We start from the raw sequence: 27790 nt of genomic DNA, 5'->3' as shown, positions 1-27790 counted from the left end.
GTTTGGCTGGCAGGGTGTGGGAACACGTGTTTGGCTGGCAGGGTGTGGGGACACGTGTTTGGCTGGCAGGGTGTGGGACACGTGTTTGGCTGGCAGGGTGTGGGGACACGTGTTTGGCTGGCAGGGTGTGGGGACACGTGTTTGGCTGGCAGGGTGTGGGGACACGTGTTTGGCTGGCAGGGTGTGGGGACTAATGTTTGACTGGTGTCATGTGGGGGACAGGCATTTGGCTGGCAGTGTGAAGGGACAGGCATTTGGCTGGCAGTGTGAAGGGACAGGCATTTTGGCTGGCAGGGTGTGGGGGAACAGTCATTTGGCTGGCAGGGTGTGGGGGGGACAGTCATTTGGCTGGCAGGGTGTTGGGGACTAGTGTTTGGCTGGCAGGCTGTTGGGGACTAGTGTTTGGCTGGCAGGGTGTGGGGACTAGTGTTTGGCTGGCAGGGTGTGGGGACTAGTGTTTGGCTGGCAGGGTGTGGGGACTAGTGTTTGGCTGGCAGGGTGTGGGGACTAGTGTTTGGCTGGCAGAGCTTGGGAACATCCATATTGCTGGCAGTGCGGGGGACAGACAGCCATATTGCTGGCAGTGCGGGGGACAGACAGCCATATTGCTGGCAGTGCGGGGGACAGACAGCCATATTGCTGGCAGTGCGGGGGACAGACAGCCATATTGCTGGCAGTGCGGGGGACAGACAGCCATATTGCTGGCAGCGTGGGGGGGACAGACAGCCATATGTCTGGCAGCGCGGGGGGGACAGACAGCCATATGTCTGGCAGCGCGGGGGGGACAGCCATATGTCTGGCAGCGCGGGGGGGACAGCCATATGTCTGGCAGCGCGGGGGGGACAGCCATATGTCTGGCAGCGTGGGGGGGACAGCCATATGTCTGGCAGCGCGGGGGGGGGACAGCCATATGTCTGGCAGCGCGGGGGGGACAGCCATATGTCTGGCAGCGCGGGGGGGGACAGACATATGTCTGGCAGCGCGGGGGGGGACAGACATATGTCTGGCAGCGCGGGGGGGGACAGACATATGTCCGGCAGCGCGGGGGGGACAGACATATGTCCGGCAGCGCGGGGGGGGACAGACATATGTCCGGCAGCGCGGGGGGACAGCCATATGTCCGGCAGCGCGGGGGGGACAGCCATATGTCCGGCAGCGCGGGGGGGACAGCCATATGTCCGGCAGCGCGGGGGGGACAGCCATATGTCCGGCAGCGCGGGGGCAGGGGGACAGCCATATGTCCGGCAGCGTGGGGCAGGGGGACAGCCATATGTCCGGCAGCGTGGGGCAGGGGGACAGCCATATGTCCGGCAGCGCGGGGGGAGGGGGACAGCCATATGTCCGGCAGCGCGGGGGGGAGGGGGACAGCCATATGTCCGGCAGCGCGGGGGGAGGGGGACAGCCATATGTCCGGCAGCGCGGGGGGAGGGGGACAGCCATATGCCCGGCAGCCCGGGGGGACAGCCATATGTCCGGCAGCGCGGGGGGACAGCCATATGTCCGGCAGCGCGGGGGGACAGCCATATGTCCGGCAGCGCGGGGGGACAGCCATATGTCCGGCAGCGCGGGGGGACAGCCATATGTCCGGCAGCGCGGGGGGACAGCCATATGTCCGGCAGCGCGGGGGGACAGCCATATGTCCGGCAGCGCGGGGGGACAGCCATATGTCCGGCAGCGCGGGGGGACAGCCATATGTCCGGCAGCGCGGGGGGACAGCCATATGTCCGGCAGCGCGGGGGGACAGCCATATGTCCGGCAGCGCGGGGGGACAGCCATATGTCCGGCAGCGCGGGGGGACAGCCATATGTCCGGCAGCCCGGGGGGACAGCCATATGCCCGGCAGCGCGGGGGGACAGCCATATGTCCGGCAGCGCGGGGGGACAGCCATATGTCCGGCAGCGCGGGGGGACAGCCATATGTCCGGCAGCGCGTGGGGACAGCCATATGTCCGGCAGCGCGGGGGGACAGCCATATGTCCGGCAGCGCGGGGGGACAGCCATATGTCCGGCAGCGCGGGGGGACAGCCATATGTCCGGCAGCGCGGGGGGACAGCCATATGTCCGGCAGCGCGGGGGGACAGCCATATGTCCGGCAGCGCGGGGGGACAGCCATATGTCCGGCACTGCGGGGGGACAGCCATATGTCCGGCACTGCGGGGGGACAGCCATATGTCCGGCAGTGCGGGGGGACAGCCATATGTCCGGCAGCGCATGGGAAGAGCCATATGTCCGGCAGCGCGGGGGGAAGAGCCATATGTCCGGCAGCGCGGGGGGGAAGAGCCATATGTCCGGCAGCGCGGGGGGAAGAGCCATATGTCCGGCAGCGCGGGGGGAAGAGCCATATGTCCGGCAGCGCGGGGGGAAGAGCCATATGTCCGGCAGCGCGGGGGGAAGAGCCATATGTCCGGCAGCGCGGGGGAAGAGCCATATGTCCGGCAGCGCGGGGGAAGAGCCATATGTCTGGCAGCGCAGGGGAAGAGCCACATGTCTGGCAGCGCAGGGGAAGAGCCACATGTCTGGCAGCGCGGGGAAGAGCCACATGTCTGGCAGCGCGGGGAAGAGCCATATGTCTGGCAGCGCGGGGAAGAGCCACATGGCTGGCAGCGCGGGGGAAGAGCCATATGGCTGGCAGCGCGGGGGAAGAGCCATATGGCTGGCAGCGCGGGGGAAGAGCCATATGGCTGGCAGCGCGGGGGAAGAGCCATATGGCTGGCAGCGCGGGGGACAGCCATATGGCTGGCAGCGCGGGGGGACAGCCATATGGCTGGCAGCGCGGGGGGACAGCCATATGGCTGGCAGCGCGGGGGGACAGCCATATGGCTGGCAGCGCGGGGGGACAGCCATATGGCTGGCAGCGCGGGGGGACAGCCATATGGCTGGCAGCGCGGGGGGACAGCCATATGGCTGGCAGCGCAGGGGGCAGCCATATAGCTGGCAGCGCGGGGGGCAGCCATATAGCTGGCAGCGCGGGGGGCAGCCATATGGCTGGCAGCGCTGGGGGACAACCATATGGCTGGCAGTGCGGGGGGACAACCATATGACTGGCAGTGCGTGGGGAAAGGCTATGCTGGTAGTGCGTGGGGAAAGGCTATGCTGGTAGTGCGTGGCAACAGGCATTTACCTGGCAGGGTGTGGGGACAGGCATTTGGCTTGCAATGTGTGGGGACAGATCTCTGTACTGGGGTGAATGTATGACATTGTTCTGCATTCTGTCCATCCCCAGATCTCTGTACTGGGGTGAATGTATAACATTGTTCTGTGTTCTGCATTCTGTCCAATTGTTATTTTTGCAAAAGTGTGTGGGGGCAGGCATTTAGCTGGCAGCATGTGTGGACTAGTGTTTAGCTAGCAGTGCGTGTGGACTAGTGTTTAGCTAGCAGCGTGTGTGGACTAGTGTTTGGCTAGTATTGTATGGACTGAAGGTTCACTGGCTGTGGATTGGATGTTCACTGGCAGTGTAGTGATCACTAGCTGGGAGTATGTGAGAATAGTGACTTGCTGAGAGTGTGTTTGTAAGTTGGTTGATGTCTGGGGATTGATGGTGTGGTTGGTGTGTAAGACCTGTGGGTATATGAACTAGTGAACTTTTTTGGAAACTTTCATGAAGATTAATCAAAAGGCGCCAGAGTTATAAGCAAAACAAAAAGAGGCATTTCCTCTGGAACCCCTGACCTAACTATAACTACTCAGTGATGAACAACACTGAGTAAAGTATTAACTAAAAAAAAAAAAAAAATTGAAGGTTACAGGAATGTTATAGTTAGGCTCAGATTTCACACGTACAAAACCAAAGAAATTCAGCAGTTACCTGAGAGAACTAGAACTTACACCCTGCAATGTACTGTTCACAACGTCACATATTACATCACTGATGGCATGGTCAGTGACATCACTGATGAAATCATCCAGTGAGTGTGTTTTTCCAGCGCAGGACAAACACCAGCTTTAAAAATTAGCACGAACGGCGCAACCTAACGCACTCCGCAGCCTGTGGAACTCCACATAGAGCGGTAGAGTTTTTGGGTCACATTGCGGAGTACCGCATTCTGTGAACTTCACCCAGGCCTAGGCACAACTTCTCTCTTTCTACGGCAAGGGCAGTGACCCATCACATGCTCCTAGTAGCACATGGGTGTCTTGCACGCCCATTGGGGAAGTACCTACTAACTCTCACCTCGTAAACTGCAGGCCTCACCCAGTTATAGACCAATTACATCCTGAACCGCAGCGCAGGCGAGATGGGCAGTCTCAGTCACCACAGCAATCGGATGGCAGATGCTTGTCAGTTTCACCTGCTCTGTGGTTCTGAAAACAGAATTCTTTAGGAGTTTGTCAAACTGAGTGTTAGAACTGGCTATTTCTGGTAGGCTAAGGCTGATGCCAAAGCCAGGCAGAAACCACCATTCTAGTCAGGGCAAGGAAGTCACACGCCAAGATAACCTCTGCTCACCCCCTTGGTAGCTTGGCACAAGCAGTAAGGCTAAACTCGGAGGCAATGTGTAAAGCATTTGCGCCAGTGCACAACAGCAACCACATACTAGGCACACCACAAAAGAGACTCCACACAAGGTTATTATAAAAATAACTTTGGTATTGTAAAAACACATCAGATAAAATCACACATATACATTGTGCCAACTGGCACGGGTAATATTCACAGGGATTATGTACACCAGACAGGGCCACATGGGCACCTGTCAGAATCAGATATAGTACTTCTAGATACAGTGTAGAATATAAAATAATAATCAAAGATAACAACCAGTAACCACTGGTAACAGGAACCAGGACCTTACTAGGACCACCTGTACTAAGAAAGAAGAACCACCTAAGTATCACACAGCATAAGGGGTCTAAGAAAGAATACATTACTCATGATGCAATAAACCTACATTCAGAGGAGTAGAAAAGACAACCACCTAAGAATAACCACATTTAGGGGTACACCAGAACACATTACCCATGATGCAGGAACCACATTCAGAGGAGTAATAAAGAAGAACACATGATGCCACAAAATACAGTCAGAGGTGTTAAGAATAGAGCACATGATGCAATAAAATACATTCAGGGGTGCAGCACAAGAAGACACATGATGACTAAACATTCAGAGGTGCAGCGCATGGAAAGAAAGAAACATGATGCAGTAACACATTCAGATGTGCATAATAAATCAATAGCGCAAAAACTCACATTAGCAATAACTATTAAAAAGCATAGAAATCACATTGCGCCAACCCTACATAAGCCACTACCTGTGGCAGTCCCTAGGCCCACTGGCCTTGTGGGGCAAAGATGCCCTGAGTCCAATGTCAAGGCGCGCTGCCATGCAGCGCCAGTCACCAGTACAAAAAGCCTAAACTTGGCAGCTGCCCACAAAGTGCTGGGCAACTGGGATCAGAAAGCTGTGGCAGGGCTCTCAGTAGCCCCTAGAACAATTCTGCGCCACCTGAGCCACACAGGCTCTAAAACAAACACTGTGGCCAAACGTTGGAGCCCTCAGGCTCTGCAGACAATGCCCCCTGGAGCCTCCCTGGACTCTCCAAGCGTTGGGGCGACCCACTGCCAACCGGGGCCGCCCTTGAAGCCCTCATGGCTTTGGACACAACTAGGCCCTTTGGGGACGGGCAACGACAATATGCCCCCGATATGCCCCGAGCGCTCTTGCTCTCCAACAACAATGTGGCCGACTCGGGAGCCTCTCAATCAATAATGGCCCCCGGGCCTCTCAGGCTCTAAATTGCAACTGCCCCTGGAGCCTCGCAGGCTCCCCAGTTCCAAAACGTGGCCCCTTCGGTGGAGCGGCCCCCTATCAGGCGGGGGCCACTCAAGAACTAATGCGGGTGCGCTCCCGCACCCACGGGGACTCTCACTGATCTCCCCTTGGTGCTCCCTCCTCCCCCGCCTTCTCCTCAGCAGCGTCACTCACCAGCTGCTTCACCCGGGCGGGGGTTCGCACCACGCTTCAACCGGTCCCCCATCTCGGGACCGGGACTTCGGGAAGTGGAGCCCTCATGGCTCCAGGCTCCAGGCTCCTTGCTCCTCTCTCGGGCGTCCATTCCGGGCCGCAACCTCTCGGCGCGCAGCACCTCCGGTCTCCCACTTCACACGGGAGACCGGCAACACAGCCACAGGCTTCCCCCAGGCAAGGGGGGGGGGGGGGGGGGGGGGGGGAGCAGAAGTAACTTCCTCCGGCCTCTTCTCTTCCCGGGCCCGGCGGTGATCACGAGCGATGGGCCAATCCCATCGCGACTCTTGCGGCGAGCCTCCCAGTGACGTAAGAGCCTCTGCGGGCCAGGCGGCCAATCCCAGCGCGACTCTCGGGGGCAGGCCTCTTGCAACGGCCAATCAGAGCGCGGCTCCTGTCGGCGAGGGACCAATCGGGTCCCGGCCCCTTCGTTCTCCTCTCCTCGGCTCCTGGTCGCCTTCAGGCCCCCGGGCCGTAGCGGTGACAACACGGGGCAATGCCGGGTGGGCACCGGCCTCTATTAAATGCAGAATAAAAGCGCTACTAAGCGCTTGGGCCAGATAAAGCGCTCCAAAGCGCTAAAGGGGCAAAAACACGCGCCCTCCAGCACAGGATTAAAGATAAAGCGCTATCAGCGCTAGGAATCAAACCATAGCGCCTCCAGCGCTACAAGGACCAAGACGGGTTTAAAAATAAAGCGCTCCCAGGCGCACTCAGCAGCAAAGTCCTCCAGGCACTTCCAGGCTAGAATAAGCCTTGGCAAAAGCAAGCAAAAAGTCCCCAGTAGTCTGCAGCAGGGGACCACAGGCAAAGGGTCCCCCAGGGAAAGTCCATCAGGTGTCCAGGAGCTGGGCAGGGCCCAGGGATTCCCCTGAGCCCCAGCAGCAGCATGCCCCTGGCAGATTCAAGTTGAAAACAAGAACATTTTGGAAGGGGACACAGCCCCTTCTTATACACAGAAAAAGCCTTTGAAGTCATTGGAAGTCCTTTGAAGCAGGCAGTGTGAGAACCAGCCAGAACTGGTTACAGGGAAGTCCCTTCAGTATCAGGGACAGAGGTGCCAGTCGCCCAGCGGGAGGTGGAGCCAGCTTTGTAGTCACACAGGAACAGCCCTTCACTATCAGGTGCTAATCTCCTCCCACTTCCTTGGCAGCAGATGCTGCTTTTCATCCACGGGCTGACTCAGACAATCATCTGGGCTCTCCAGCCCCTGTCATCCTCAAACCAGACAGTCAATCCACAAGCAGGCCCAGGCACTCTGGGCCAGGCTCACCAGCCAATCACACGCCAGCAACAACTTACACAAATATGCCAACTTCCAAAAGTGGTACTTCTAGACTAGACACAGTCATGCCGCATACATCATTTTGCAGCATTCATTCTCACAAGTTCGCTCATACCAAACTCGCCCCTGCACTCCCCACGCATCAGGAACTACCATGGGCATACATATTCCCCATTCATTCCTATGGGAGGGCAGGTCACTCACCACTCATTCACAGAGAGCTCAAGCACTTTACACTGTACCACAGTGAAAAAGTGCGCAGAGGCCTAAAATCACCAACACCAGGTTCCAGAAACAGGCTAGGAAAAAGCAAAAAGTCTAGGGGTGAACCTGCCTAATGGGCCGGGTCCAACACTGAGCAAGAGCACTAGGTAGGAGTTTCCACCATGCTGGCTGCAAGCAATGCCCCATCAATACCAGATTGTTTAATGTACAATTTATATTCACAGCATAGTGACAAAACTGTATATTTAGCACAAGAGAATGCCAACGTCAGAATTGGGGTTTTAGGTCAATGTCTTGGATTGCGTTGCATTTTCATATCTAGAAACACAATCCCATTATGCTCTGGGACAACATGAGAGGAGTCTGCTAGAATAGTAAGACTAGCAGTTAAGATTGATTGGAGTGAACATTGCGGTCACAGATTTGACACCGAAACAAAACATAAAGGGAAAATACATAAGGCCAGTGAATAGGCAGGCTTTCATCTTCAGCTGATAATTATTTGTGTCTGTTAGAAACAAAGCTGGGCATTTCCCCAACTAGACTGAAATGGCTGACAACTGTTAAACTGGCAGTTGAAAGAGATGGTTGACAGATTAAGGTCTTGACCAGGAGGTCAAGAAAGAAAAAACCTATAGTTGATTTCCGTATCAGTTTATTGTGTTAATATAAGGCTCCAGTTAAATGTTTTAAGGTTGGTCAGTTCACAGTATTACTGAATGGCATATTGGGCTAGAGGTACTCACTTTATATATTATCAGTTGAGTATACTACTTAAGTAAAATTGAGTCAATGTATGAACTAATAGAGATTTATTTTCAGATAATTGGGTTTGGGCTCGATTTTGGAATGCTGCAGGGCTTAACGGGTTTCACCACCCCTGCAACACTTTTTCTTAAAAGAACTGTGGGCATCCCCCTCTGTTCAAACAGGTACAAGCTATTCATTCCTACACAGGTACATGTTAAGCCCAATGGGATGTATCAGTGTTTGAACTTGCATGAAAATGTACTGCTAATGCCTAGGGAAAGCAAAAATGCAAAGGGCGAAGGAGATTGGGGTACTAGAAGTGTTCCTCGGTAATACAAATATATTATTTAAATAAAAAGAATAGACATGCCCATGTCACAAAAAAAGAGAAAAACAATTGAGGGTATAAAATGTTTGTTCTGGATTAAACAATTACTGTAAACATCTGAGAATAAAACATGGGGACCTTAGCCAAATGGATGTAAGATTCATGTTGCCTATGAGATGGAGCCCTCAATCAATGTCCCTAGTTTCAAAAAGCTAAGCTGCCACACAAGATTTTATCACCCAATGTTCAATCAGTTATTCAGTAAAGTAATGGCCAGGATTCTTACGATGCGGCTGGAGCACTTAACACAAAAAAAGAACAAAAAAAAAAGGATTCCCAGCACAGTCCCAATAAGCCTTCAGACAGAATCTTAACAGAGTCTTGGAAAGTCAAGCACTATCTTGATTTTACATCTTCAGTCAACAAATAGACTCTGACCCAGAAAGGTCCTCTGCATCTGCCTATATGGATCCAACTGACCCGTCAGACCTTGTTAATATGGGAAGGCTGTGGTTCATCCTAGATTCAATGTGATTAGAGCTCCTCAATTAGACCTATCAGTCACAGTAAGGTAAGTTCAAGGTGGCTAGTACCTTCTAAGCTTCCGCGTCAGGATTGCATTGAGCCTTGGCGCCCTTCCACTTTACCTTACATATCAATAAACAGAAGTCTACTTAGAGCGAGGGAGCTCAAGAAACTAGAGTGGTGAGGTAGTATATTAAAATAATATAATAATAGACAAAGCCATTGTAATTTACAATAAAGGATATGGGGTATTCATGGATGGACTAGATCTTGAAAGAAGGCATTTTGTAAACTGCCAAGTCAAGAACTACCAAAACAAGAACGACGCATATAAAAGTCACAATTTTAGAGAAAGCAAAGGCGTTCCCTTAGCTGGGCATTCTGTTCAACTCTTCATTTAAATGGGCTCACTTGCTGGCCAATAATGACACAATGTCGACAATTTATTACAGTAAATACATCCCTCTCGCACGTATGGAGAAGCTACACAGAAAAGCAGATATATTATCCCTTGAACGATCAACAAATACAGCTTGGGATAGGCTTCATGAAAATACAAGCTGAGAAACAAGCTTCAACAGAGAAGTTTATTTATGAAAGGTTGTTAGATAGACCAAAAGAACACAACAAATATAAAGGAGAAAAAGAAAAGTGAAGCAGCTATTATTAAATAACTGTGTTAAAATGTGTTGATTTAAAAAACTGACAGGAATGAGTAGCAAAGAGAAGTCTTAGGGCAAGCTTAATTGACCAAAAGTAAATCTTTAGGGACAGCAATGGCTACTCAATAAGATCTGCAGACATGTTTTGTACTTGCATTCTTTCTTCACTATAGCGACTAAGCAATTATTTCTGTATACATTAGGATAAATATTATTTGCAGAATTGTGATTTTTAAAGCGCACCACAAATGTAGTTATTTCATTTCTGGGGATATGAGAATTGGATTAAAGATACAGTGAGATCGAGTTTGTGAGCAGATGTTAATACTGTGAAGGTGACTGGTATAAGCTAGTGTAGAAATGGAAGTATTCAATTTCAGATAAAACACCCTTGTGTTTCCTATTGGGGATGGGGCAAATGGGGGAATGCAGGTTGAAAAGGAAGGGCAATTTAAAATGGGTTAGATTAATATGTTGCTAAAGATATAAATAGCGGATTCTCAGAATTCAATATTTAAGCAAGTAGCCAACCGAAGGTTGTCTTCTATTATTTTAAAAGGTGAAGAATATCTAAGTTTCCAGCAGGGGGCAAGTGAAAAGAGGATGATGAACAGTATAAAAGTAGTATAGCAGATTTAAATGTGATCCGAGACAAACCCCTACTCATAAACGCAGCCTTTCTACTTTGAAGCATGAAAAAAAATCCATTGCTGTGTCCAAGCCGAAAGTCCTTTAATAAATACATGTTTTTCCATTGATTTTTGGAGAAAAAACACCCCAGCAAGTTTACAGCATTTATAGGACGAAGCCTACCAGACAGCATAGTTGTCTTCTAACAGCCTCTTGGGAACATTCGGAAAGCTTCCCTGGGAATGCATTCCGCCCATTGCTTACGATTGGCTTTGTGGTTTGTAACACCGATTTGCTTGCTTTCTCTTGCTGACTATATTTGTTTTAGGCTGACCAGCTTGAGTTAGTCCCTGCCCTTGCCCAAACGCTATTTACTATATTCTTGCACCACTACTGGTTTCTGTAAACAGGCCTTTAAATCTTGTTCTTAACTGGTCACATTTGCTTTGCATTCAAAGACAGAAGTAAAGTGTCAGACTCAGTCTTCCAGGGAGCTTGGTGTTTACTTTTCTTTCTCAGACTTTAAGTGAGAGGATTTATGTGACAATCATGCTGGCTAATCAGGGAGTGCTGTACAAAGTTATTTTTTTCCTAGCACAAAACATTTAAATGTCTGTAAATTGACTATGCAGATATTAGTATGGAAAGCATAAATGAAGCACATTTTTTGGGTAAATCTGAATTGTGGTGGAAACAAATATTTTAATACGATCAAAACAAATCAATACTCTAAGTGATGACACTTCCACACATTGTTTGTGCGCTGTATAATTTTGTCAGTAAAACTGTATGCCTGTGCAAATGTAATTGTCATTTCAATTGAAGGTATGTTGTCTGTAATGACAGTGCACTACCACACCACGCATACTACACTTTACCCCACATCAATGTACTGTACTCTGCATCACTCCACTCTAAGCCAATTCAATAGATGCATCTCTACTGTACGCCACTGCACCCTACCCTGCTATGCACCACTAAACTCTCCGCCACTGCACTCTAATCCACACAGTAAGACTGCACTCTAAGCTACTCCGTACCATTTAATTCTGTCGCTGCACTCAATGCGAATCTACTCTGCACCATTGCACTCTACGCCACTATACTCTACAACTCTACTCTACACGAATGTACTTTCGGCACTCTACACCACTGCACTCTACAACAGTCTGCTCTGCAACACTGTACTTTCTGCACTGAACTCTACTGAACTCCACGCCACTACACTCCGCGCCACTCCACTCCTCACCACTTAACTCTACTCTATGCCACTCCACTCTCCATGCAGAACAGCAGCCACGTTGGTCTACAACATGGCTAAAACATATTGGTAAAGCCAATAGCTCTTGTGTAGGTGAGACCCATTGGCTTTGCCAATGCTTGTTTGACATATTCTACTGAAATCATTTAGTAAACTTAGATATCACACAAAATGTGAATACTCTGGACAAAAGGTGATACAGTCTCAGTTACCCGTTCTTTCACATAGTCTTACAACAAGCAACCTGGAGAACGGACATTATGAAACAAGTTCTGTCCACTCATATTTATATAGTGAAATTATGGTTTCCAGTAGTTGTAAGGAGCGGCACAAAGGTAAACTGTCTTTCAGGTGATTTTGATACTCTTAGTCCTTGCTCTCCCTTCTTCCCAACTGATTTCGAACAGACTGCTCTAGCTGGGCAGAAGAGTAAAAGTGTGTTTCTAAATAAAAATTAAAAAAACACTTCAAATTAATTTTGAAGCCTTCAAACCGAATAATTATTACACATGCCTGAGCTCCAACCTTTACTAGTGCATCACCAAACCGCCATATAAGTTCCTGTTCCGTAGGGTGACCAACTGGAATTGGTGCAAATTCAGGACGGTGAGTGTAAAAATTCAGGACAAAGGGTCAAAATTCAGGACACAAATTCAGGACAGGAGGTGAAAAATCAGGACAAAACTTCAGGACAATAGGTACGTTTTACAGACACATCAGAGGTCGCGCAATAGTATATAAGTAAGCCCAGCCATTTACAAACATATTCAACCGTTTGCAAACCTATCCATCATGTATCCTTCCATCTATCATTTCACTCATCCATCCATCCATCCATCCACCATTTCACCCTATCCATCTGTACACTTATCCATCCACTCTTTATCCCATCCATCCATTCACTCATCCATTCAGCCATTTACCCTTTCACCAATCCAGCCATCCTTGAACTTACTAATCCTTCCACTCATCCACTATTTTAGTCATCCATCCATTCTCCCTTTCTCTCTCCATCGACCCTTTCACTTAGCCATCCTTCCTTCCATCCATCCATCCATCCACCCACCCACCCATCCATCTACTCATCCACTCATGAATCCATCCATTGATCCTATCACTCATCCATCTATCATTTCACTTCTTCATACATCTATTCATCCTTTTGTCCATCTACCCTCCCTTTCACTCACTCATCCATCCTTACATCCACCCTTTCACTCATACGTTCATTCATTCACCCTTGCACTTATCAATCCATCATTTCACTCATCCACCTACCCACCCATCATCCACCCAACCATCCACCCACCCACCATCCACCCACCCACTCATCCATCCATCCTTTCACCCACCCACCATCCAATCCACTGATCCATCCTTTCACCCACCCACTATCCACCCACCCACTCATCCATCCATCCTTTCACCCACCCACTCATCCATCCATCCATCCATCCTTTCACCCACCCACTCATCATCCATTCATCCTTTCACCCACCCACTCATCCATCCATCCTTTCACCCACCCACTCATCATCCATTCATCCTTTCACCCACCCACTCACCCACCCATAATCTGTTAAAATCTAGTTCGCGACATCAACATTATCGGCGCCATCTTGTCCCATTTTCGGCTCATCCGTGCGCGTGACAGCCATTTTGAATGCCATTGCCTCTCTGCCCACTGCCGATAGCCAGTGCGTCTCTCTCTCTCTCTCTCTCCTAACCTCGCAAACATCCCCCGCACGCTGACAGCCCCCGCTCTCACATGCTCGGGCCATAAACCCCTCTTCAGCGCAACCCTGCCTCGGAACCCCATCCTGTTCCCAGCTCAACACCTCCCTCCATTCCCTTCATGATCCTGTATCCCTTTGATAAAACCCCCTTTCCTCTGTGCCCGATTGTCCTGCTCGTTCCCAGGCCGCCACCTGGCCCTGCGGATGCTGTTTATTGCCCCCATACAGTAGGAAGCTTCTCCCATCAAAGGATCCACAACTGATCAAAGCCCCCACCCCATGAGATCCGATCGACCACATGCATTCCGGGAATCGGCGGAATGCCCAGCTGCGTGACAATCATCACCTGTTGTGACCGGGGTGGGGACTTCTACTGTAAATGTGTGTGGGAATGAGCTTGGAGTGGGGATTCCGAGGATGTCTTTCCGTACATCAAAGTATTGACAAAGATGTGTTTCATGCAATAAAGCCATAAACCTGTGTATAAAAGGCCAGGCCTCAGAGATGCGGTTAGAGCACCTCGAGAAGATACCCTGTTGTCTGAGTTGACGTGTTCTGCTCCGTCGGAATTAAACTTCTGTTTCCTGCCTTTCAGTCTCCAGCGCCTGCCTCTTTGTTTGAAAGATTTGAGTGGTATGAGAGGAGGTTAGCGCCGGGCAATACTTAAAAAGGTTCTCGATCGACATCGGCCCTACCTTTTTCCACACATCCATCCATCCATCCATCCTTCCCCTCATCATCCATCCTTTTCCCTCATCATCCATCCATCCTTTTCCCTCATCATCCATCCATCCTTTTCCCTCATCATCCATCCATCCTTTTCCCTCATCATCCATCCATACTTCTACCCACCCACTCATCATCCATCCATCCTTCCCCTCATCATCCATCCATCCATCCTTTTACCCACCCCCTCATCATCCATCCATTCCCTAATCATCCATCCATCCATCCACGCACCCCCTCATCATCCATCCACCCTTCCCCTCATCATCCATCCATCCACCCTTCCCCTCATCATCCATCCATCCACCCACCCACCCTTCCCCTCATCATCCATCCTTTCACCCACCCCCTCATCATCCATCCATCCATCCATCCCCTCATCATCATCCATCCATCCATCCCCTCATCTTCATCCATCCATCCATCCTTCCCCTCATCATCCATCCATCCTTTCACCCACCCATCCATCCTTCCGCTCTATCCATCCCCTCACCCATCCCCTCACCCATCCATCCTTCCCCTCACCCATCCATCCTTCCCCTCACCCATCCATCCTTCCCCTCACCCATCCATCCTTCCCCTCACCCATCCATCCTTCCCCTCACCCATCCATCCTTCCCCTCACCCATCCATCCATCCATCCATCCCCTCATCATCATCCATCCATCCATCCCCTCATCTTCATCCATCCATCCATCCTTCCCCTCATCATCCATCCTTCCCCTCATCATCCATCCATCCTTTCACCCACCCATCCATCCTTCCGCTCTATCCATCCCCTCACCCATCCCCTCACCCATCCATCCCCTCACCCATCCATCCTTCCCCTCACCCATCCATCCTTCCCCTCACCCATCCATCCTTCCCCTCACCCATCCATCCTTCCCCTCACCCATCCATCCTTCCCCTCACCCATCCATCCATCCCCTCATCATCATCCATCCATCCATCCCCTCATCTTCATCCATCCATCCATCCTTCCCCTCATCCATCCATCCTTCCCCTCATCCATCCATCCTTCCCCTCATCCATCCATCCTTCCCCTCATCCATCCTTCCCCTCATCCATCCATCCTTCCCCTCATCCATCCTTCCCCTCATCCATCCTTCCTTTCATCCATCATCCATCCCTCCCCTCACCCATCCAATCCATTTATCCTTCCCCTCATCCATCCATCCATCTCCTGATCATCCATCCTTCCCCCCCATCCATCCATCCTTCCCCTCCATCCATCCATCCTTCCCCTCCATCCATCCATCCTTCCCCTCATCCATCCATCCTTCCCCTCCATCCATCCATCCTTCCCCTCCATCCATCCATCCATCCATCCTTCCCCTCATCCATCCATCCTTCCCCTCATCCATCCATCCTTCCCCTCCATCCATCCATCCATCCCCTCCATCCATCCATCCATCCTTCTCCTCATCCATCATCCTTCCCCTCATCCATCGTTCCCCTCATCCATCATCCAGCTACCCTTCCACCCATACATCCAGCTATTTACATTTTCCCTCCATCCTTCCCCTCACTCATCAATCCATCCATCCTCTCTCATTAGCCATTTATTCAATCTTTCATTCATCCATTCACCCTTTCACTAATTCATCCTGCCATTCACCCATCCCTTCACTTACTTACTCGCCGACCTTTCCATATTAATTTTGAGCTGAGCCCTTTTGAGAAGAGGCCCATCAAGAACTTAACCCTCGCTGCAGGGGCCGTTCCAGGACTGGGACGGAAGCCACCCAGGGAGGAGACAGGATCCACCACAGGGGGGGACAAGAGCCACCAAAGGTGGGGGTGGACTGAAACCACAACATGGGGGGACAGGAGCCATCCCAGGCGTGGGGTGGACTGGAGCCACCACATGGGGGACAGGTGCCATCACTGAGGGGAGGGCAGGAGCCATCACAGGAGAGGGAACACAGGGGTGGGCATGCAGTATTCTAGTATCATCTTGGGCTCCTCTCCTGCACAAGACAACGAGAAGACAGGCTCCCTGTCCAAAATGCCATCCCCCACTGTGATGTACAGTACTTACAGGAGATACTCTAAGAGAACTGATTTAACTGATTGTCCTCCTTACTTGGTTAATTAGTGTAGGTGCGATTGTGCCATTTCTTTATTTTCTTACATTATAGACTGCATGTTTGAAGAACCGAGGTTTGCTAACAATTTAGTGACAGTAATTAAGCTCTGTGAAGAGAACCACGTGCTGCCTCGGTGTGATCAGGGGTGTAATCTGGCCGAGTCTCGGATGTTTGGGGCCCTGGGTAGAAATGGAATGTGTGAGCCCCCCTCTAAATAGCAGAGACATGACACATTCAGGGCTGTTTGCATGTGAATAGATGTCGCTGCTCCTGAACCGGCAGCCCCTCCCTCTCAGTCACCTTTGAAGCACCTCTTAACAGGTCATCAAGGGCTGGAGGTGTGAGGGTAGCCATCCCGCTGTGCCTCTCCAATGCTGCGGGGCATCTGAGGAGCTTTGGTGGAGCATCGGAGTGAAGAAAAGAGGTGGGTGCAAGCTGTGCCGGCTTTAGGGTGGAGCAACCGGTGCCCTGTTAAAATGACGGACAAATGGCGTCCGTTAAAGATTCCTTCACGGACAACGGACAGACGGCCGAAATTACGGACTGTCCGTGAAATTTACGGACGGTTGGTCACCCTACTGTTCCGTGGGGGCGTCAAGATGGTGGTTGCACTCCAAGAGTGCTCTGGACCCCTCAGTCATCTGCTCGAATCCCCACTACTCTCAGGACATCTAGACTTGATCGATAGTTACTGTATCTGCTGATGGCTAACTGGCGGTAATCCTGGAGCCTAGCCTTGGAGAGATCATCCCAGACTTAGCCACTGGGACATCCCCACGCAAAATGGCAGCCCCCTGGGAGGAAAAGGACTGGAGACTGCGGCACGGGCCCTCCGGGACTCTGCCCAGGGAACAGCTGCCCACCTTAATATGAAACGGATGAGATTGCTGCAACGCCCACGACCGAGACCTGAGCAGAAGACGTCGGCCTCCCAGGGGAGAGAATGCCCAAGGCCTGCGAGATCACCTAAAATCTGGCCTTGACCCAGAGGGCCTGCGAAGTGCACAGTTTGCCAGCAAGACCTACCAGACTGCCTCAACCTCCTTCGGCCACGGCAGAGCTGCGGGAACTGATCAGTAGCATGCCTGGCCCAGAGTGAGAGGACCCTCTGGGGCCTACGAGAACTCCACCGGCACTGCGGAAACGGTCACGAGCGCTGTGCTCGGCCACATATCTGGAAGGCAGTCAATGTGAGGAGCGCAGCCTCTAAACAGACTGCTTTGTAAACCAGAATAGCGGTGACAAGTGCTGACACTCTCTCCCCTCACTCTCCTTCTCCCAAAGATCAAACCTGGCAGTGGGACCTGGAACCCCCGCTATACCCAAATTTGACCCAGCCCAGGGAGGGTAGGGCTGCAGAGTAAAGCACCAAAACTGCAGCAGTGGCGCATTCGGTCTCGGAGAGGTCACAACACACCATGAAACCCATCAGTATCACCAGAACCGACGGGGAGAAGCACATCTGCATCCCTTGCCGAAAGAAGACAGAGCAGACTGTCAGAGGAGCTCAAACCATCCTGGGAGGCATCTCGGAAGGGGTCTCCGACCTCACCACTAAATGAATCTGGAGAAACAGACCTAGAGCAAAACTCAAAGATACAAAGATAAGGCCCTGTGACAGCCTCAACGAACATTAATATCCTAAACTCCTCAGACTCCTTAAATCCTACAACAAGAAGGGCTCCACCACTTTTTCCTCCAACCACAATGGTTACACCTGTTAGAACTGTTATTATTAGGGAGACAGATGCTTCAGAGAAAGAAGTATGGGGAGGGGGGTGGTTGGGAGGATTGTTCAGGGAACTTTCTTCATGTTTCTGCATGTTGTTCAGTTTGTTTCTATACCAGACACACATGGACCTTATTCCTCATTCATTGACCACACAGCAGCGAAGAGTCAATCTCCACCTGCAGTCCTAATGCGCACAGACCCACGGGCACCCAGACCCAGCAGTCACTGCCCTCCTAGGAGTAATATGAGTGACACCGTCCTGGAGTCCTTGCGCATCCTCTCCTGGAACGTCAATGGACTCTTGGACAAGGTGTAATGTGCTGCAGTCCTGAAGTTTGCGCAACGTTCAGCCCCCGGGATCCTCGTACTGCAAGAAACCCACCCGCTGGGAAATCACTGCTCGAGGGGAGTAGTTATTCTTCTTCGCCGCTCTCTTCCTTTCACAGTCTCCCCCGGGACATCCTGAATCCCCAGTGATGCTTCTTAGCCCTCACAAAGAGGATGGGAGGGCACACCCTGAATCCGATTACGGTCTAAATGCCTCCAGCACTTCTACAGACATCCCTCCGAGACTTTACAACTTTAATGTCCTCTCTACCCCAGGGACAGTAATCTGTGGGGACTTCAATGCAGTCATGGACCTGCCAGCGACACTACTGTGGTCCCTTCCCATGGTCGGTGCTCAGGTGCCTGGCGACTATTGGACTGGGCCTCCCAGTTTAGGCTCTGTGATGTCTGGAGAACATGGAATCCGCAGTTCCACCAAAACACCCACACATGGGTGGCCCACCACATACTCCTGTATCGACATGGTGTTTACGCCCACCCGACTGCCATCTGGTGAAAAACATCCGACCACTCGTCTGGGGGATTTCCGACCACTAGCCCCTACCCCTCTGGGTGGGGGTCCCACTGACACACTCCACCCTATCTGGCGGCTTAATGCCTGGTTCCTCCAACACAAGGATTGCAAAAAGGCCCTGAGAGTAGAACTTAGGCAATACTTCCAACGTAACGAGGGTACAGTTGGATCACCCGGTACACTATGGATGGCCGGTAAAGCCACCATCAGAGGCTTTGCCAAGGGATATGTCGAAGCAATGCACCGATTCCAGGAGGAACGCCTCTCCCGCCTAGAGCATGTATTGGGCGTAACGGATGAAGACACTGAGCCCCACCAACTCAAGCTCATACACAAGGAAATTCGCCATGCCTCCCTAGAATCGGCTAAGCAAATGTGGAGAGCTTCCACGGCCAGGGCCTACGGATAGGGGGATAAAAACTGTGAGCTCTTATATTGCCAGGCATCCCGCCCCTTACCATATCGAATAATTCTCGAGATCGTGGACGCTGAAAGGTGTACTCAGCGGAAATCAGAGGAAATAGCCCAGATGTTTGCAGTGTATTACAAAATACTCTATTCCAACACCTGTGCCCCAGACACAGGAGACTGCTCTTTCTCCTTATGAAATGCCCCGCTCCCATAGCTGTCAGAGATCGACGCCCAGGTACTGGATTAGCCCATCACGCTGGGGCCAGACGGTTATCCTGCAGAGTACTACCCTGCATTTAGGGAGATCCTGGTGCCACACCTACAGACCCTTTACGGGGAGGCGGTAGAACGAGGAGATTTCCCACAAGACAAACCCAAAGCAAATACACTGTACACTTCCTGTCTAACTACCGACCGATCACTTATTAACAATGAAGTCAAAACCTACGCCACAATTCTCGCCACCCACCTCAACACGTTCTCGCCACCTTAATACATCCCGATCAATGTGGATTCATGCCTCGTCGCAGTACGAGGCACTGCCTAAGGCACCTACATGTGGTACTGGCATATCAACAACTCCTGCCACTGTATTTGGCCCTGCTCTTGAAAGACTTTGAGAAAGCCTTTGATACGGTGGATTGGCGCTAAATGGAGGGTAGGCTGCATTGACCCATACTTCAGGGGGCTGGTGTTAGTACTATATTCTAACCTATCGGCCTGAGTATTTATCAACCGGGTTCCCTGGCACGACTTCCCGATTCGGCAGGAGACAAGACAGGGTTGCCACCTGTTACCACTGCTTTTCGCTCTGGCAACAGAGCCACTAGCCCGAATCATTTGATGCGATGCCCAGATCCAAAGATGGAGTTGGAGCTCCTCTCATGAAGAGCGAATTGCCCTATATGCGGACGACGCTCTCTTGTTTATGACGGATCCTGCCCGTACTGACCCCCAATGTCTTAGCCTCCTAGAACTCTTTGAGGAGGCGTCGGGTCTGAGGCTCACTCCAGTCAAATCGGTTCTGGTTCCCCTTCACACCTCAAAGTAATGTATAGAATGGAAGTCAAGCATTCACTTTAGATGCCTCAGTTTCCGATACCTTGGGACCTGGGAAGCGATTCACCCAGAACTGACCTGGTCCCTCAACCTGACCCCATTAGTAAAGAAATCCAAAGATGACCTGCGAAGTGGCAGACCCTTCCACTGAACCAGATGGGGAAAACGGCCTTGTACAAAATGACGATACTCCTGCGCTTCCTGTATGTGCCGAAGAATCACCCGCTTCATCTCCCGCACTAGTGCAAGGCTCGAAAAATCCACTTGACCACTCGCATATGTGAGATAAATTTAACGAGGTCTAGCTGCTTTTACTCGCCCTTTCTGTCGAGTAGAAAGACAAACTAACTTTTGTCCTCTGTCTGTGGAAACGGAGCAAATGTGACAAGATAAGATTTAAAGGCATTTTTATTACTCACAAAAGGTAACGAGCAATAAAGGTGCCTTTAAATCTTGTTATCTTGTCACATTTGCTCTGCTTTCAGAGACGGAGGTCAAGTAGGTAGGAGTTAGGTAGAGGAGATTTTTCAAGGTACTAGTCCTGCAGGACTAGTACTATTTTTGGACTTTTTGAGCCCTGTAGTGGTTTAACTCCTTAGACAACCTAACAACATTGTTCCTCTGGGGAAACTCTAGCCCAAGGTTGGCGCTGACCCATTGTTAGAAAGCTCCATACGACTGGAATGGGAACGAGCAACCTCTTCCTTTACTATATCGCAACGGGACTCCTGATAATTAACGACTGGTTCTCTTGGGGGGTGTTCCGGCCCAGCCTACCAACTAAAGCAGGAAAGCCTGTGGTTCTCAAAGGTTCAAGCGATGCTCTACCAGTCACTAATCCCCTATACAATTCAGACTGTAACTACAATGGTCCTCCTAGCTTGGTGGTCGGCACTGCAGTACATTCAATGGGACACCAAACTTACACTCCAGACATCATTGTGGTGATGTACATGGATGGGAGGCATGGTGGCCCTAGAAGGGTTCCAAAAGTGGGACCTTATTGCCATTTCCCAGAACAGAGATGTGTGGAAGGGAGGACATATCCATACCTTTCAAAACCAACAGGGTCCATAAGCCCTCAATGCCACTTAGTTCTATAAATACCTACAGCTCCGACACGCCCTTACTCTGCTCATCCTCACATGTACCACACTCCCAGAATTCAGCCCCTTAAAAGCCAAGCTCCTCATTGGATAATTGAGATACCAACATTACTTCCAAGGTGGCCCTGGTCTTCAGAATGGATTAAAAGGGGTTTCATCTCGGGTTGAGCATTTCAGTATTGGGAGTAGTCAGTCAGTTTGCAATGCAAATCATAACAGCAAGAACTTATCTGCAGGAAGGTCTTCTAATGCCCGTTCTAAGCATCTGAGCACATACCCTTATAAAAATATATCCAGGGGTAAGCACCCAATCACAAACACTGCTCCTCGTATGGTAATGGATAATCTTTTCACCCCTGATCCAGTCTGAGAGAAAAGAACGTGTGAATAGTGACAATGTGCCAGTCTAAACTAGGAATTCTAAACAGTTTAGGAATGATTGATAGAAGGATACAATAAAATGAAAAAACATGACCTACTCAAGATGTCTTAAAAAGGAATTTTCAATTTAAGCAGGTTTTTGCATTCTTATTCAGTTGTTTCATTTAGGACTGTTCTAACATTTCACAGCACTACAATAAAGTGATAAAATAAATTCAGATCCATGACATGTGAAACAAACCAAATGTTTCAGCTTTACCGTCCTGAGGCAGTCAACCAATTAATTATTAGCTATCCTTACAGGACTTGTCACTGCAAAACAAACATTGATAGAACATCAAAGATAAAATTCGATTTAATACAATAATCATTTTAGCTACCTTCAATTTTAGCGAAGGTACACCTTAACAAGTGAACTATCAATTTGGTATATGCGAAATATGCCATAGAGAGCACATGTAAATTAAAAACAGCTCTAAACGGAGTCAATCAATTGAGGACACACAATAGGTTTATCCTTTTAGACACAATTATGTCCTCTCATACCTCGTGAGGGTTATGGGCGACTGCGAGACCAACTAATCCAGTTGTCTGCAAAGGAAAAAATACATATATATTAAAAATAAATAAGCATTAATTTATTAATTTAATCGTGTAAATGCAGCATGCATTGCTTATATTTGTTCAATGCAAAAGAAATTTTAAAAATTACATTTTAGACAAATCACTTTGTGAATGGGAAAAGTAAAATGGCACTAAAGATTACAAAATACACAGATTCATGTTTACTACATGTATTAAAAGCACAAATTACATCAAAAACTGTTTAAAGAGAAAGGCAAGCATGCATCCAAAGTAACAATGAGCATGTGCTGTTACATGGTTTAGAAGTATTTAGCTTTTTATGAAAGAATGTCTCCAAGGCAATAAAACAGGCCTTTTTGGATCACTGGGCTACATAAATTTCCACTTCATATCATTAGTCAGGATAAACCACTATACGATGAGACTATACTAAAACACCCAGTATACGCAGCTATGAATGGTAGATCAAGGGAGACGCATCATTCTCGTCTGCTTATTTCATCATGCTAGTTTCCAGGTCTGCTTTTGCTTTGACAGGTGGAATTTCCTCCGCTTTACATTTCCTCTGGTGGAGAACACCAAATTGTAGGCGGGGTGGGGAGGTTGCCTCCCAATTTAGTACATCCTCCAGAAATCAACACAAAATGGCATTACCACTAAACTAGGACTTAAGCCACACTCATGATTCCTAGATAGCGGATGTTATTGGATTTAGGGAATCCCAAGATATAAAAAATGTGCTCTCTCTCGACAACATATATCACACAGTGGCAGTCGCAACTGTGCAGTTATAGTTAGGACCTGGTTATCATAAGAGATTTTTTGGTTTGCTAATAACTTTGGCACTGTTTGCCGAATCTTCACAAGACTTTCCAATAAAAAGTTTATCCACCTGAACTCCATCTTTGAATATTTTTTGTGGTGTTCTGTCAAAGCATAAGCTAAGAAAATAGGGAGGTGGGTCCCAAATCGCAAATTCCCCATGCAATTCCAATAGAAAAATTGAACAGCGATAGTCAGGGAATCTTTATTCGATTTAGTTCAAAATCATACAAAGAAAATAAAAACATTTTTATACAGATAAAAATTATTCAATTTCATACTAATCAATTTCATGTAACAAGATATTTGGGTTTTAAAAATACAACTCCTTAGGGAAAGCCTTGTAATGTCTTGCGTGATTTAGATCTAGCCGCCGCCACTAAGAAGTTTGCCATGCAAAATGTAATGCGGATGTTACACAGTGATTGGAGATAAAACAAAGCTGGTCTCACCTGGGAGAAACCAGCCTTCCTTAAAACAGGTAACAAGTGTCTTTGCCTACAATCAGAATAGAAACCACAAAACATAACAAAATGCAAGGTGTCTTGAACAGAAAAATTATCACAGGTGCAAGGCGGGGCTGACTCTGGTTTATCCCATGTATTAAAACAACCCAAATAAAAGTGCATGAGATTAAATCTGAACTTAGTTAAAAGAAACCTGTGGAATGGCCTAGGGACAAAACTTAGGTAGGGTTCAAGTGCAATGGGGTTCACTAGTAGATAATGTCTTCTCACAGACGGCTTCTGCAGTTCCCTCTTCTCACGGCCCACTCTTGCCCTAATCATGAACTGGCTCTTAACAACATCTACATCCTGTTTCCTGATACCAGAGGGGGATGTAAAGAGTTCCGGGCGACCCAGTTCCGCGAAAGACTTCTTCAAATAGGCCATCCACGGCACCCTCCTCAGATGGTCTAAAGACATGATGTCTTTCATAATCATGTGGTTAAGGGTCAGTTCTTTATTGAGCCAGGTCCTCAGCCAAAAGATTAAAGGTGCCATGTTTAGCCTATCGCTAACGTAGTCCAGGCCCAACTCTGCGTGTATAGAAAAGGTTGGTGTGGACTGTGGGGCGGACAAAAGGGAACGTAAAAATCTGTTTTCAGCCTTCTGTATTGATTCAAGGCATACATAACCCCAAAGCGGTGCGCCGTACATTACCAGAGAAATACATTTACTGTGATAGACATTTAAGAGGGCTTCCATCGGTCTTGCGCCCACCCTTTTTGCAAATCCCATAAGAGCCGTTGATGACCTAGTCACCGCCAGGTTTTTTGCCCTGACCTGAGGACCCCAAGAACCCCTATCATCAAAAAAGCACCCCAGGTAAGGGAAAGCCGAAACTCTAGTGACTACCTCCCCCTTGCATTTAAAAGGTTTAGCTATACTCTTTTTTCTATGGTGCCCAACAACCATGGTATGTGACTTGGTCGAGTTAACCATCAAATCTAATTGGTCCATAAAGGAACCAAAGGCATCCAGAAGCCGTTGAAGACAGACGCCAGAGTGGGCTATCAGCACCGCGTCGTCCGCGTATAGGAGAGCAGGGATCTTAGCTTCTCCTACACGCGGAACGTCTCCATCCACTTCTTCCAAGTAACTATCCAAGCCATTAATGTAGATTGTAAAAAGCAGGGGGGCCAGTATGCAGCCCTGCCTGACCCCACGCATGGAATTAAAACGGGACATGCACCTTCCCTCTTCGGTGACCCGCACAACTGCAAATAGCTCTTGGTGGAGTGAAGCCATGTACCTAACCAATGCCTCATCAATCCCGATCCTCAGGAGAATGTCCCACAACTTAGACATGTTCACCAAGTCGAAGGCCGAGGAGAGGTCCATAAACGCAAGGAATAATGACCCCTCCTTGGCCACCGTATACTTTGAGATCAACGGGTGTAAGTTGGAACACTGCTCTAATGTTACTCTCTTCTCTCTGAACTGGTACTGGATATCAGCCAAACCCCCACAGCTCTCCAAACTGTCCCTTAACCTGGCCAAAAGGACTCTGTCCAAAAGGGATATGGGCCTATAGCACCCGGGGTCATCATGGTGACCCTTCTTGAATATGGGAACGATGGTAGAAGTTACCCGGTAGATGGTAAAGGGTTGTCATTAGCGGCGGTAAAAACGTTGGCTAAAACGCCAGCCCATAGCTTGGGAGAGTGGATGTAGAAGTCAGCTGGCACCCCGTCGGGCCCAGGGGCTTTATTCCTAGTGGTGGCCAGTATTGCTTTCTCGACCTCATCCCTATTGAAACATATGGGGGGGGGGGGCCCGGGTATCGTCATATAGCTCACTTGGCCAACCGCATCGGTATCACCATATACTGATCTGAAGTGAGTCAGCCATTTGTCATCCGGGATGACACAATCCAAAACGGAATTGGTTGAATCGGAAAAGAAGGGCTGATTGATTATGGCCCAAAATTGCCTGCTATCCCGTAGGATGTCCGTGCAGAGTAGATACTCCCAGGCTTCGTTCTTGATTTTATCCTGCCTAATCTTAATAACTCGCTTATATTCCTTCCTCAATATGGCAATGTCCGCCCTAGGTTGTACTTTGAGAGCAGCCATTAAGGATTTGTGTGCTTTCGAGTATGCTGCGTCAAACCATCGACGCTGGTTATTGCCGCCCTGCCTCGCTTTAACCGTGAGGTCCAGCGAAATTTGGCCACAAATCGTTTGGAAGGCACCTGTAATCTCATAATCTGAGGCACTTGGGTTCTGGCTGATCACCATGTGGTCCTCGATTTTCGGGAAGATTTCGGCATAGAAATTGTCCGGGGCCACATTGGCCCACTTGAGCCTTCTACCCTAGTCCACTGGGCGTAAAGTGTGCCCTGTTTTTGCTTGCCCCGGCATATGCCCCATGAAGTCCCCCCAGGCAACCTCAAGGAGTACAAGATTATGGTCACTGTAAAGGGAGGGAACTGTACAATAAGAAATAACCCTGTTTAAAATGCCTGGGGTCACGAATATGTAATCAATAATTGTGCCGGGGGCTGTCCCGTTAAAGGTAGGTGTTCTAGGCCCCCCATCCACGGACATTGGTTCTAGGAAGTTGAAGTTAGCCAATAAATCTTCCAACTCCTCGCCCGGTGTAGTGTGTTCAAAGGGGGGTCCCTCTGATCCTGCTACCCCCTCATGGTTGGTTGAGCCGCACATAGATTTGCAGGGGTGGATATTAAAATCGCCCAATAATACACATTCATAGGTTGTGAGTTGCGACTGGCTGAAGTTAAAAAGGAGTCTAGGGTGGCGATATTATTTTCACCAATGTCCCTGTTCCCTGAATTATAAAAGTTTATGTATAAAGTTCTCCTGGTGGGACTAATTTCCCTTTCTACAATTAAAATATTTGGGGAAGCATTTTTGATCTGCTTTAGGGATCCTTTAAGATCTAATAAGAATAGAGTTGAGAGACCTCCCCTAGCCTTGCCAGCTTTGCTGGGGGTGGCAGCCACGGCAAAGCTGATGTACCCATCCAGCCAGAAGCTAGAGGCGGTGTCCCACGTTTCTTGTAGGGCGATAACATTGTGCCCGGAAACACATCTAGACCATTCATAATCACCACGTTTGGAGCTAATTCCTGCCACATTCCAACTGAGCATTTTACACACTGTGACCTCATTTGAATTGCTGTCCCCCTCTGTCTGGGGCGGTTTCATAGCAGATAGTCAGTCTGTGTCCTCCAGGCCTGACAAGGGGGCGAAATAATTACTCGTAACCAACCCACAGTCCTCAGCTGCACCCTGGGAGGCCCGGGGAAGAGATACTGACGGGGTGATGGGTCTCCTTAAGGCTTGTAAATTTGTGGATCCATGAGCACTGCCCACCCCCTGTGGTGGCATCCATCCCCTCCATCTTGCTGGGTAGTGGTTTATCAGCTTAATACGGGCTAAGGGTTGGTAGAAAAAGCCCCAAGGGGACGGGTCTCAGATGGTCCCTTTGTGATATAGCAGAGCCATCCCAAAATAACCTATCTACCAGGTTAGCTCTGCTAAAATTGATTACCACACAGTCCCCCTGGGTGATTTTTGGTTGGTTGCCAATCCAGTCCACCCTCCTTGCATGGATAATTATGTCCGCAACGTTCTCCCCGCAGCAAGTATCCGAGCACCACCTGTTCGCCTTAGCCATAAGATCTATGGTTGATTCCGTCTCACCCTCCATGAGTGGGGGGACCCCTATAAAAACCGCAACCAAGGGGGACACCTCGGGTGGTAAATTAAGATTATATTCGCTGGGGATGACCTTCCTATTGACAGGTAAACTAACCTGGTTCAGAGGGGATATCAGGTCCACCATATTTGGAGCGCTAGCCTGTTTACAAAGAAGTGGTGCTTTGGTGGTGCAAGAACTATCAACCAGGGGCGATACCCCACTAAATGCCTGTACCGTTGGCCTGTTGCCAGATACCTCCATTCTCACGTCTCCCTGCACAGACGACCCCCTATCAAGTGAATCTATGTGGGGGGGTTTGGTGTTAACAAGTTATCTATTAAGGAACATTTCTTTAAAAGTCCTTCCAAGCAGGTGTTTAGCGTGTCCAAATATCCTTCGCAATACCAACTAGTAAAAAGGTTCAATCCTGGCAACAAAAAGCGTCTCCAGTTTATCTCCCAAGAGATCAGGTGGCGTGT

The 27790-nt window shown here is 49.4% G+C and overlaps 1 protein-coding gene across 1 annotated transcript in view; it reads right to left on the bottom strand.

Moving 5' to 3' along the window:
• NDUFA5 (NADH:ubiquinone oxidoreductase subunit A5) overlaps window positions 1-27790 on the bottom strand; it is a 155607-nt gene that overhangs the window by 114104 nt on the left and 13713 nt on the right. The window contains exon 2 of the mRNA XM_086936556.1: window positions 22283-22327. Coding sequence (XP_086792682.1) covers window positions 22283-22327 — 45 coding nt within the window. The remainder of the gene's footprint in view (window positions 1-22282; window positions 22328-27790) is intronic.

This window comes from Lissotriton vulgaris, chromosome 1_1 (assembly GCF_964263255.1).
Source record: "Lissotriton vulgaris chromosome 1_1, aLisVul1.2, whole genome shotgun sequence".
NCBI lineage: Eukaryota > Metazoa > Chordata > Amphibia > Caudata > Salamandridae > Lissotriton > Lissotriton vulgaris.
Note: the sequence above shows the minus strand (reverse complement) of the source record. Positions and strands in the feature narration are given on the sequence as shown.